The sequence below is a fragment of the Microcaecilia unicolor genome, chromosome 1, assembly GCF_901765095.1.
Source record: "Microcaecilia unicolor chromosome 1, aMicUni1.1, whole genome shotgun sequence".
NCBI lineage: Eukaryota > Metazoa > Chordata > Amphibia > Gymnophiona > Siphonopidae > Microcaecilia > Microcaecilia unicolor.
In genome coordinates this window covers 82,784,573-82,797,953 of record NC_044031.1, presented here as the reverse complement: position 1 = coordinate 82,797,953, position 13,381 = coordinate 82,784,573, and the positions used below count along the sequence as shown (strand labels likewise).

Here is a 13,381-nt window from a genome sequence, read left to right as displayed (position 1 = left end):
TTCTTGCATAATTTTACAGCCAATGAGCAGAGGCATTCTTAGGAACAAAGCTGGGTGAGGTTTATACATCTCTACATTAAACCCTTCCCCCCAATTTCTTGGTTAGCCTCTCCACGGCGTTTTGTTTGATCTTCTGCCCACCCACGTTTTTATCAGCTGACATCCCACAAGATAAAATGGACTTCTGCTGCACTGCAAGGGCATTTGTTTACAATCTGCAGTGTTTTTATAATTGAATTTGCAAAACCTAGGTGTTTCATTACAAAACAACCAAAACCCAAAAACCCTGAAGCCCAAACGTGTTTAGAGGAAAGGCTAAAGAGGTTAGGGCTCTTCACCTTGGAAAAGAGACGGCTGAGGGGGAATATGAGCTACAAAATGCTGAGTGGTGTAGAGCAGGTAAACGTGAATTAATTAATTAATGTATTTATTTATTTTATTGCATTTGTATCCCACATTTTCCTATTTATTTGCAGGCTCAATGTGGCTTACATGATTATGTTAACATTGTCATATCAGGATATCAGATACAGTAGAATTGTGCATAGTATAAGTAAGGGAGGATAGAAGAAGGAAGGGGAGTGATTAGGGTAGTTGTAGAGGGTGGGCTTTCATAACTGATTGGGTTGGTGAGGTATATTAGTGAGGCTGCCGGTTATTGGATGTCATTGTAGGCTTTGTTAAAGAAGTATGTCTTCAGAGATTTGCGAAAGATAGTTATTTCGTTGATTGTTTTCAAGTCTGTAGGTAGTGCATTCCATAACTGCGTGCTCCTGTATGAGAAGGTAGTGCCATGCATCAGCTTGTATTTTAGTCCTTTACAGCTGGGGAAGTGCAGGTTGAGGAATTTGCAGGATGATCTTGTGGCGTTTCTGGTAGGTAGGTCTACGAGTTTGAGCATGTAGGTTGGGGCGTCTGCGTGAATGATTTTGTGTACCATCATGCAGATCTTGAACGCAATTCGTTCCTTAAGTGGGAGCCAGTGAAGTTTCTCTCTTAAGGGTTTTGCACTTTCATATTTAGTTTTTCCAAATATAAGTCTGGCGGCAGTATTCTGGGCAGTTTGGAGTTTTTTGATAGTCTGCTCTTTACAACTACATGGAAATACTTTTAAAACAAATCGGAGGAAATATTTTTTCATTCAAAGACTAGTTAAGCTCTGGAACTCATTGCAGAGGATGTGGTAATGGCGATTAGCATATCTGGGTTTAAAAAAAGGTTTGGACAAGTTCCTGGAGGAAAAGTCCATAGTCTGCTATTGAGATAGACATTGGTGGGGGGGGGGGGGTCCACTGCTTGCCCTGGGATTGGTAGCATAGAATGTTGTTACTGTTTGGGTTTCTGCCAGGTACTTGTGACCTTGATTGGTCACTGCTGGATGCAGGATACTGGGCTAGATGGACCATTAGTCTGACCCAGTATGGCTATTTTTATGTAGTAGTCCAGCCCCTGTAATAAGTAGGATGTAATAGTGCCCCAGATCATCAACAGATATATCACAACCATCGCATTATAGGTGCAACTTGAAAAAAAGCCGTGGCCACAACATTTTCTTCTTTAACCTAGGTCTTAAGCATTAGTTGCAAACCCAAATTTAACAAGAGATTTCATGCATTCATTACTAACCACACTGGCACTCCTTCAGTGACACTGACAGAATGCATTTTGTGGGAAATACCATCCAATCTTCAGCATCTCAGGTTTCTTCCAAGTTTAATACTAAACCATTATTACTCAACCATTCACAGATTTTTTTTCCCAATAATAAGATTCTACCATTGCCTCTGGCATCTAGTTACATGGCAGTATCAATTGTAGGTCATCAACATACAATTTACAGTTGCAACCCCTATAAATCCAGCAGCATACTCAGTGGTTGCATATAGAGATTAAACAATATTGCTTAGATAGATGATCCTTGTGGCATTCCCTCGGGTTCTGTATCCTCCATTCAGACCTGTTGTTTCCTATTTCTCAGAAAAGACACATCCTTCAAAATGAACCCTCCTATTCCTACTGCTTGCATTCTTCCAATCAGTGTGCTTTGGTCCAGTGTGTCAGATGCTGATGCAAGATGACTATCCACCAACTAGCTGACAGCGTAAGGAATCCAGCACAGACTATATAAGGTCTCTATGTTGTGACCTCTCTGGAATCCGCATTGGCATGGATCTAAAATGGCATTATTGCCATTAACTTCCAAACAGTCATCTTTGTGTCTCAAAATGCACCTCTATCACCTTCTCCTAATGTGGGTAAATTTGATACCAGATGGTAACTTGCTAATTCCTTGCTAAATCCAAAGGTGGCATGCATGACTACTTCATTAGAATCTATACCCTCGCACATTGCAGACTGATTAGCAATCCGCCCTACTCTAAATAAATGTTTGCCATGTGTGTTAACATTGGCAACATCCTCTCCAAATTAATCTGTAACCCATCTAAAGAGCCAGAGATCCCTGATGCTGAGATTCTCAACCAGTCCTTGGAGCACACCCAGCCAGTCAGATTTTCAGGATATCCACAGTGAATATGCATGAGATAGATCTGTATGCACTACCTTCTTAGTGTGTTAATCTATCTCATGGAGAAGAGGTATGAATGTATGGGTTATAGTTCCATATAAGTATACATTTTAAGAGACTACGGGCCCTGTTTACTTAAGGTGCGCTAGCGTTTTTAGTACGTGCACAAAATTAGCAGGTGTTGTGTAGGCACCCGTAGGAATGTTGTGCACTAAAGGTTAGCGCGTTCTCAAAACGCTAACGCGCCTCTAGCTTGGCTTAGTAAACAGGGCCCTCTGTGATTTATAAGATTATTATTTACAGTAAAGAACGTAAAAATGTGTAATATTTTGCCATGGTTACTATGTGTTTTAGATTTTGATCATTAGTGTAACTATATTGAAATTTAACGGTTGAACCCAGGATAATTGATATGCATATATATTGTGAATATCCTGAAAACCTGACTGATTGAGTGGGCTCTGATAACTTGAGAACTGATCTAGTAGTGGAAAGTACATGAACTTAATCTGTATTTATTTTTCCTTCAGTCCCTCTGCATTTAGGTATGAGAAAATTTCCCATCTTCAATCTTGTTCTCTCTTAGGTAAATCCTCCATATTATATTGCTGGGAGACTAATCTGTGTAGAACCTTGATTTTTCTCCTGGAAAATACACTGCCCATACCTCTCTATCTGGGCACTGTGATAGTTGAACCCCTAAAACTTTAAAAGGAGTATCTGTATTAATGTTGGTGCAACAATATAGATAGAGGCAGGTGACACCTTATAAACTAACTATTGAGGTATAGGCTTTCGAGGGCCAGTGTCCACTTTGTCAGATGCACTGATAGAAGCCCACAAAACAAACGTTTCTCCACTTGAAACACAGCATTCTTCAACATGCATATTAAAACCACCCACATTCAGTTACTTCTCCAAATCTACAGAGAATAATGCATACAACTCAGTGACAAAGTGTTCTGGATTTGTGCTTGGTGACCTATAGATCAAACATAAAGACCAACTTTACAGTCCCACTAGCATCCCTTCACCACCTCCTACAAACACCTTCTACAAATTTGCACATAAAGAGGAAACATTGAGGCATATTTTCAAGCACTTAGCCTTCCAAAGTTCCATAGAAACCCCACTGCTTCCTCTTTATGTGCAAATATTCCCTGTTATTAACAACCTCCCCATCAACCCCATTTTTCCAATCTAACCTGGTATACAAACCTCATTAAAGGCCAAAATATCTGCTTCACTGCGCCATAACCGAACTAGACACTTGAAGTGGCATTTTAGAGAGGACATCCAACTCAAAATAAGGGCATCCATGTCAGTATGTGGTTGATGGTGCTAGTATATTAGAACAGGATCTGCCAACATGCAGTCTGTTCTAAAATACATGAAAAATGGACGTTCATGTATTGGTCCCAAAAAACAACAAGGCAAACGATCTGCAAAATGCAATATGGAAAAAGAAGCCAGCAGATCAATATAACATCAGAAAGATTTTATTGAAGATACCGTATGTAAACAAATTGCCCGACACAGGCCGTGTTTTTCCCACCAAGGGCTGCATCAGTTGTGAGCCCTCCAGGGACAGAAAAAGGCCCTACTGTACCTGAATGTGCACCACTTCAGTAGCTTTAAGGCTTTCAGGCCAAAGGCTAGTGAAGCAGTGTACATTCAGGTACAGTAGGAGCTGAAGTAGGATTTGACAGGGTTCAGCCCCCTACTCTAGCCATTAGGCTACTCTTTCACTCCACATGGAGGTCTCTTAATTAAAAAAAAAATTGTTCCATGAACGTCCATAGTTCATAAAGCTGTCACAGAGTCCGGTGTTCCTTGCCAGTTTCATATTCGGGGGAGGAAGAGGGACAGCAACCATTGGAAGATTAAGGAAGTGGTTGCCTTAATCCTTCCAGTGGAGAGCTACTCAATCAGAGTACCTTTCTGTAATCTGGATGTTCCAAGTACCAAGTCTAAATAACAACATACATCTGAAATTGGAGTTGGATGTCCATATTTGGCCCCCTCCTAGTCCCGCCCAAAATAAGCCCAAACCACGCTCTCATGCTATAAGCATATACTTCAATTTTAGAAATCCATATCCTCTCTTTATAAAATTGGGATTTGGATATCCATGCTGGTTTTCAGATGTTAAACTAAAGGACATTATATTTCCCTGTTTTTTAAATTTGACTATATATTAAAACCAAACATATAAACGGCAAGTGACCGACTCACCTGCAAATGCGCAGTATAGTCAGAACGCTAAGAGTGTAGAAGTCCAAGCCCCGCCTCCACCAGCAGTACAGCCCAATAGGGAGGAGGGCTTGGACATGGGCATGGAAATCGGAGGAGGAGGAAGCAGGGAGGGAAGGAGGGGGCGGAACTGAGGGAAACACGCTGGGGGGAGGGCAGAGGAGAGAGCAGGGTTGGTGGACACGGGGGGGGGGGCATAGGAAAACAAAAAACTAGCCCGTTGTTACGGGCTTAACGGCTAGTATAACATTAACTGGCCTCACATGTCCCATCTTCCCTCTGAATAATAAGGACATAAGAATAGCCATACTGGGTCAGACCAATGGTCCATCTAGCCCAACATCCTGCTTCCAACCGTGGCCAATCCAGGTTACAAATAGTACCTGGCAGAAATCCAATTCGTAGCAACATTCCATGCTACCAATCCCTGATGTTATTTCTTTCTCTCTATATTCCCACCCCTCCATCCTGTTTATATCTTTTTGTAGGTGTAGTCTCCAGAACTGCACACAGTTCTCTAAATGGGGCCTCACCAGAGACTTATACAGTGGCACTTTCACCTCCTTTTTCCTGCTGGTCATCCCTCTTTTTATGCACCCAAGCATCCTTCTGGCTTTGACCGTCGCTTTTTCTACCTGTTTGGAAGCTTTAAGGTCATAGGACACAATCACCCCCAAGTCCCGCTCATCCTTCGTACACTGAAGCACTTCATCCCCTGTACTGTACCATTCCCTCGGATTCTTGTGACCCAAATGCATGACCCTGCATTTTTGGGGATTAAATCTTAGTTGTCAAATATCAGTCCATTCCTCCAGCTTCGTTAGGTTCTTCCTCTTGTCATTCACACCCTCCAGGGTGTCCAGTATTATCCGCAAAGAGACAAACCTTACCAAACAGCCCTTCCGCAATATCGCTCACAAAGATGTTAAAAAGAACCGGCCCAAGGACTGATCCCTGCAGTACTCCACTGACAACATCCTTTTCTTCAGAGCAAGTTCCATTTACCACAACCCTCTGTCTCCTTCCATTCAACCCAATCAGTTACTCCGAGGGCACTCAATTTATTTATCAGTTGCCTGTGCGGAACCTTGTCAAAGGCATTGCTGAAATCCAAGTACACCACATCAAGCACTCCTCCCACATCCAACTGTTCGGTCACCCAGTCAAAGAAGTCAGTCAGATTCGTCTGACACGACCTGCCACTAGTGAAGCCATACTGCCTCAGGTCCCGCATTCCATTCAGTTCGAGAAATCTCACAATCCTCCGCTTTAGTAGCGTTTCCATTAGCTTACTCAACACTGAGGTCAGACTGACAGGTCTGTAATTCCCAACCTCCTCCTTACTTCTAAGGAAGCATTGAAGAGGTCAGTCAGTGGAGCCGCCAGAACTTCTCCGAGTCCTTGAGCACCCTCTTCAATGCTTCCTTAGAAACTGGAGTGGTCCCGGAGGACTGGAGAAGGGTGAATGTAGTTCTTTTGCACAAGAGTGGAAGTAAGGAGGAGGTTGTGAATTACAGTCCTGTCAGTCTGACCTCGATGGTGAGAAAGCTAATGGAAAATTGAGGCATCATGGTGTACTTGGAATTCAGCAAAGCCTTTGAGACTTATAAACAAAATCTTATGAACAAATAAAGTCTTCTTGAAAATTAAAAAATGACCACTTATCTTGCTTGTGAGAACCGCATTGCATTTTTGATTATGACTTCTGCCAAGAGCTTTGAAGTTGGAAGAACATTGAAGCTTAGAGGTTGTCACCTGAGTTCTTGACAAAATTGTAAAAAATGAAACGTATGGTCGGGCGTTTGTGAAGATTGAAGGGGCACCTGGAAATAGCCAAGCATATCAGTTTGGCTACATGGCAGAGTAATGTCAGTGTGACTTAATTTTTGGAAAATGAAGTGCAAAGATGAGATAAGTGGTGCTTTTTGAATTTTCAGGAAGACTTTAAGGTTTTGTTTATAAGATGAGATATTCACAAGGGAGCACCATTAAGGCTGGCATTATATTTTAAATGTTGGTTATGGTGCACTAAGGTGGCCCAATGAAAGCAAAATTAATATTTTCACCTTTAAGTGTCTTCCAGTGGGGATACTGTGTGAGTGATTTATTGTTCTGAGGGCCTCCGTTTATTTAAATGTTTAATTCATTGGCAAATAAAGGTTAGAATAAAGCCACATTGACATTTTTAGCTCACGGTAAATATTGAGACACCCATAGAAATATAATGGGCTTCTCAGCGTTTTAACACCAGCTGATTTTTACTGCAAGCTAAAAACGCTAGTGTGGTTTTGTAAAAGGCCCCCATTACAGCATTAGTTTTTGGACTGGTCAGTAGTGATAGTTCCTATATTATTGGACTCGTATAACAGCTATTATCTTTTGTGAAAAGCATGAGAAAAACATATCGGACACTTGCTGCCTGTAATAAAGGTTGCAGGTATTTGTGCAGAGCATTACAGTCTTATTTTACAAAGTGTAATTGTACATTGTTCTATCCTAGAGGTATCACTATAAGGAGAATTCTAATTCACTGTGGGCCCCTTTTACAAAGGCATGGTAGGCTCTACGCACATGCAGCGCATGCCAAAATGAGACTACTGCCAGGCTAGCCTGCCCCCTGGTGGTAATTTTGGATTTGGCACGCGTCCATAACGCCGTGACAAATTATTCGCTTCCGGCATTAGTCAGCAGTTGGCGCGCATCGACCAGTCACCACACGTAGCGAGTGAGCCCTTACCGCTAGATCAGTGGGTGGCGTTAAGGGCTCAGGCTGTAAATAGTCATGCGCTGGTTTCAGTTGTACCACAGGCCCTTTTCCCAGGCCATTGAAAAAAGCACTTCTTCCCAGATGCAGTAAAAACTGGCCCTGTTCATGCCAAATACATACACCCACACTACTGCAGGCCATGTTTTGCGCACCTTAGTAAAAGGACTGCTGTGTGCATTGTAAACTGATTAGAGATTGTTTGTTGCGTGGTATATCAATATTGAGAATAATATATAACTAAATAGCAATGATGAGTTGTGCCTGCTATGCCAGGAAATGTATTGTATAGCAGGTTTTGACTGTCGCTGCTGGTTATTGATAGTTTGTTTTGGAGCTATACAGTCACACATGGATGAGGCAAGGTACTCGGTGCCAAATAAAATACCATTGTCAGCATCATCCCCCTAGATACTTGTTTACAGGAGTAGGCTTTATTTGTGTGAGGATATTCGAAGGCTATTGCACCCCTGTTCTTCCTTGCTGATTAAGGCTGCCTTCATTGGTTGGTGATGGTATGAGCCAAAAGCAGCTTTCTGGACTGCTTTCTTTTAGAATTAAGTGCTAACTTGTTCTCTGGAAAGTACAGCCGCAATGCCAATTGTTTTTGAATGAATTTTCATGCAGTGGAGGAAATTAGTTGGAAAGGGACGAAGCTTATAAAGGAGAATAACGTACAAGTGAAGGGGGCATGACCTTCCATTTCAGACTTAGCTTCGGTAACCTCATGATTGCCAATGATCAAGGCATTCCTTTGAGGGACCAATGTGGTTATTTCCTCAATTGCCTTACAAAGCAATTGATTTAATCTGGTTTTCCCAGGCAAGAAATTACATTTTTGAATTCTTAATTATTTTAATTTTCTCTTTCTCTAAATGGCTATATGGCAACAACTGTTGAATTCAGTAAAAGGCCAGTAATGAAGAATACAGCACCTGGAGTTACTCCACATTGTACTTGTCTTTCCTAAAACAGTGTCAAACCTTTCAGAAGCTAATTATATTAATTTATTTTCAGGTTGCACTCGTATTTCCTAATAATGATCCTGCGGCTTTTATGGTAGCATTTTATGGCTGCCTGCTGGCAGAAGTGGTCCCTGTTCCTATTGAAGTGCCACTTACCAGGAAGGTAAGGCAAGAAAATGTGATTTTTCATATTATCATTGTATTGGCTTACTACTGCATACTAGTCCTATGTATCAGTTGTGTTTTGCGGAATATTTATTTGCTTTTTTCACCCAGAGGTTTCCTCCTATTCCATTTGGACTTCTGGCACAGATGAAATACAGTGCCCTGAGCTTTGAGGATTCCCCCCTTCCCACCACCTCCATTGCAGTGGAGATCTGCCTGCAAGGCATAGATGCTGGTTTCCTTTGGCTCCTGGCATATGTGTTCTTTTGAGTTTGTGAGTAGGTGTCACTGTAGTGGAATTCTCTTTCTTTGTGGGGCTGTGAATGTTGCCCCTGCAGGGTCCCCAGCCCCGACCAGCCTGAGAAACCTGGTTGTGTGGCAACATTCTGGACTGCTCTGGGTTATTGGTCTGTCAGTGTTTAGTTTCAAGTCAAATACCTTTCTGTAAAGTATGACCCATTCTGATAAGGAATATAGAAACACTTTGGGGGAGGGGGGTTGTTAATTCTATAACTGGGTGCCTCCACTTAGGGGCGCTGAGGCTGTGCAGTAGGAACCTATTCTGTAATGGAACCAAGGCGGCTGATTTCTGTTACAGAATACAAGCATAATCCAGTATTGGTGTACCTAACATCTAGACACCCATGCTTATGCCAGCTGTAGAGTGGGTATAACTGCAAGCGCCTAAACGTGGTAATGATAGCCTGGCGAATATACACTCTACAACAGTGTTTCCCAAGTCCGTACCTGGAGTATCCCTTGCCAGTCAGGTTTTCAGGATATCCACAATGAATATGCATGAATTTGATATGCAGACACTTCCTCCATTATATGCAAATTTCTTTCATTCATATTCATTGTGGATATCCTGAAAACCTGACTGGCAAGGGATACTTCAGGTCTGGACTTGAGAAACACTACTCTACAATATAGATGGGTATTTACAGAATAGTATTTAGATGGAATATTGGTTTATACACATGTATGCAATAAATGAAGGCAGATAGAGACCCACACGGTCCATCCAGTCTGCCCAAAAAAGGTGACCAGAGCTGCACTCACAACTCTGTGCGGGCCCCAGCCACCCTTGCTTTAAAACTGGTAGTCAAGTCTCCACCATGCCAACCATATTGGCAGTCAAACATGTTGTAGTATTGCTGACAGTATTCAACTTACCAGTCAAGATGTCTTCTCCTCCCCCCAGAGCTGCACAGCGCTCTCACTCGCAGCATGTGACAATAAAGTGATCTATAGCACACGAGTTATGCAGTATGTGCATATATTGGCATATAACAGAAGGCAAAAGTAGAGACTAATAGACGATTCACCACTGGAGACGTGAGTCCAACAGTCTTTATTATATCAGAGATAACGACCCGACACAGGCCGTGTTTCGACGCTAAAAATCGTCTGCATCAGGGGTCAATAAATACACTACAAATCAAAACATATAACATATAAATAATGCCAATAAAAACATATTTGCACATCCATATAGAGATATGAAAATACAATAGGCACTAATTTTCTGATCAGAGGTCAATATGCTCAAATATGCTTAATAACCATTAAAACAGCATACATATATTCAAAAGATTTAAAAAGTTTTTGGCTTCTGCTAATATAAATCAAAAAATATGAAAATATAAATATTATGTGTATTCCAGGTATATATATAATTTTGGACTTATATGCCAGCTAAAATATGATGTATAAATGGTTGTTAGAAAAAATGAAATAGGGTAATTAATATTAAATGCATGTGCACTTTTATATATTAGTATCATGCAATGACAATATACTAAAAACAAAACCTCATGCTTACCCAAGTAATGAATGCAAAACGAAGAGTCCTACTTGTATATGTGTTGTCAACTCACTGATCACGTAGCACTGCAAGCCACGAATGAGAACATGATGGGTTTAAAAACAAACATCTAATAACAAAGTATCCATGTAATACTTGAAGAGTTACAAGGGATTAATTGAACCAGCAGAGAAAGTGAAAATAAAACCAAACGCTGACTAACCAAATGCTGGCATATACACATGTACGTGTGCGCATATTTGCAAGTAAGCCAGTGTTCTAAACATTTAGATGCGTGATGTGTGTGTCAATGTTAGCTCTTAGTTTATAGAATTGCCTTTTCGGGTGTCTTATTTTCCAGATAGTTTTGGCAACTTGACCCCTATTGGTAACACCATGAAACTAGAGGTCAGAGACACCATTTTGAATCCAGGCCAGCAACAGTGCAGATCTGCTGGGTCTCTCTCCTGCCCTCCACTAGATACCAGAGAACCCCTAATAAGAGCTGAGAGGGGCTTTTTGCTGCCCTAACATTATATGGATTTTTCTCCAGATAGCAGACTGAATATTGCCGCTGATCAAATAGTTTTGGGGACTGTCCTCAGACTAAACCAACACTGTCTGGATAGTGCTGAGGTGGTCTGTAAGAATTTTCAGTGGCATTATCCAGGTACTGCTGGTGAGTCCCTGAACAGCAGTACTTTCCCAGTTAGCTGAATATTGGGCTAGTATATTGTATTTAAACTGGTTTAAAGGTGCTGCAGAATTTCTTTTAAAAAAATCGCTAGAAGATTTTTTTGTATGCTAGTACATACAGAACATCCATAGTTTGAGAGTTTGAGGCCCCTTTATTGGTCTCCCAGATTGTGTTTCTTGGAGGCAGACAAATAGTATATCTTGGAGTCCAGTGGAAGGACATTTGGGGAGATCTGCAATATTTCAGTGTGTGCGTGTGCCTGGAACAGTACTGCAACCTTAAAAAAAGAAAGTGTTCTGTTTGCCATAATCAAAACACAACAATCAAAAAAGACAATTACAAAAGGTAACAAACAAGAATAGTCCACCTATGACGCACATCTTTAAGCCAGGGTGCAAAAATCAATAGTTGCCATTTTTTTCAAGCTTTGACATGTTCAGAATATCAACGCTTACTGCAAGGCCATTCTGCACATGTGCTGGGCGCTTTCCCTACCGAACTGCACGCAGCCTTTCCACGCATCTCATTTGCATGCGATATTCTTTGAGCATCGATCGCTATTCCCTTGTTTAGTAAGTTCAGTCACAGCTATAAATAGATGCAGCTATTACTGACAACTTAGGAGCATCGGCCCTCAGTGGCCAAATTGTATTCATAGACAAAGGAGCTGCATTGGTCAGGACAATGATGGAGCTGGCACTTGTACTTTAGTTGCAATATTTGGCTGCTAAACAGATGAATTATGTGATTAGGGTTGCCATATTTGTGGAGACATAAAAGTCACCCCGTCCGCACCCCCCCCCCCCCCCCCAAGAAAGCCAGATTCTATAAGCAGTGAAATACTGGTGAGGAGTGGCCTAGTGGTTAGGGTGGTGGACTTTGGTCCTGAGGAACTGAGTTTGATTCCCACTTCAGGCACAGGCAGCTCCTTGTGACTCTGGGCAAGTCACTTAACCCTCCATTGCCCCATGTAAGCCGCATTGAGCCTGCACGAATGGGAAAGCGTGGGGTACAAATGTAACAAAAAAAATGCATTTTCTTCAGTACAAATTTAAAAAGATGTACATTTCCAAAAAAAACATCATTGAGCAGCATGTCCCCCTTTCCTTTCCCTTCTATCCATGAGCAGCATGTTCCCCTCTCCTCTTCTCTCCATCCCCTTTCTATCCATGTTCTGTATTTCCCCCCTTTTCCCTCCCCACATGTACATCCCCCTCTCTCCATTCCCTTCTATCCCTTAACTCGCTCTGGTAGTCTAGTGGTCTCTTCAGGGCAGGAAAGAACCTTACTCCTTCCTATCCACTGCTGCTGACTTGCTCGCTGCAGCTACTTCTTCAAAATGGCTGCCGAGACTTCAAGCTGTGGCCTCGCAGAACTTCTGCAGAAGTCTTGCGAGGCTGCCACTTGAAATCTTGGCAACCATTTTGAAGAAGCGGTGGCAGCGGCAGGTCACTGTACTACGTTGGTTCCTACCTAATATTCAATAAAAGCTCCCCAAAAAATTGCATTCTTGACCACTAGACAGCAACTTGACACTGTTGTTGAATATTTGATATGGAAACTGCATTCTTTTCCTGATCAGAAAGACCTGACAGTGGTACTTTGCACATTAAAGGGTCAGACTAACTGTTAACATTTCCTTCAGCTGGGCTTCTCAGGGATAAAGTTTAAACTCCTGCAACTTATCCAAAACACTACTATGAAACTAGTAACATAGTTGATGACGGCAGAAAAAGACCTGCACGGTCCATCTAGTCTGCCCAACAAGATAAACTCATATGTGCTACTTTTTGTGTATACCTGACCTTGATTTGCTTCTGCCATTTTCAGGGCATAGACCGTAGAAGTCTGCCCAGCACTAGCCCCGCCTCTCACCACTGGCTCTTCCACCCAATCTTGGCTAAACTTCTGAGGATCCATTCCTTCTGAACAGGATTCCTTTATGTTTATCCCACGCATTTTTGAATTGCGTTACCGTTTTCATCTCCACTGCCTCCCGCGGGAGGGCATTCCAAATATCCACCACTCTCTCCGTGAAAAAATACTTCCTGACATTTTTCTTGAGTCTGCCCCCCTTCAATCTCATTTCATGTCCTCTAGTTCTACCGCCTTCCCATCTCCGGAAAAGGTTCGTTTGCGGATTAATACCTTTCAAATATTTGAACATGAATATATGAATATATATGACTCTGATTACTAGGTA

General features: G+C 41.9%; 1 protein-coding gene across 1 annotated transcript in view; it reads left to right on the top strand.

The window, feature by feature from the left end:
• DIP2C (disco interacting protein 2 homolog C) overlaps positions 1-13,381 on the top strand; it is a 763,198-nt gene that overhangs the window by 535,471 nt on the left and 214,346 nt on the right. The window contains 1 exon segment of the mRNA XM_030198809.1: positions 8,562-8,672. Coding sequence (XP_030054669.1) covers positions 8,562-8,672 — 111 coding nt within the window.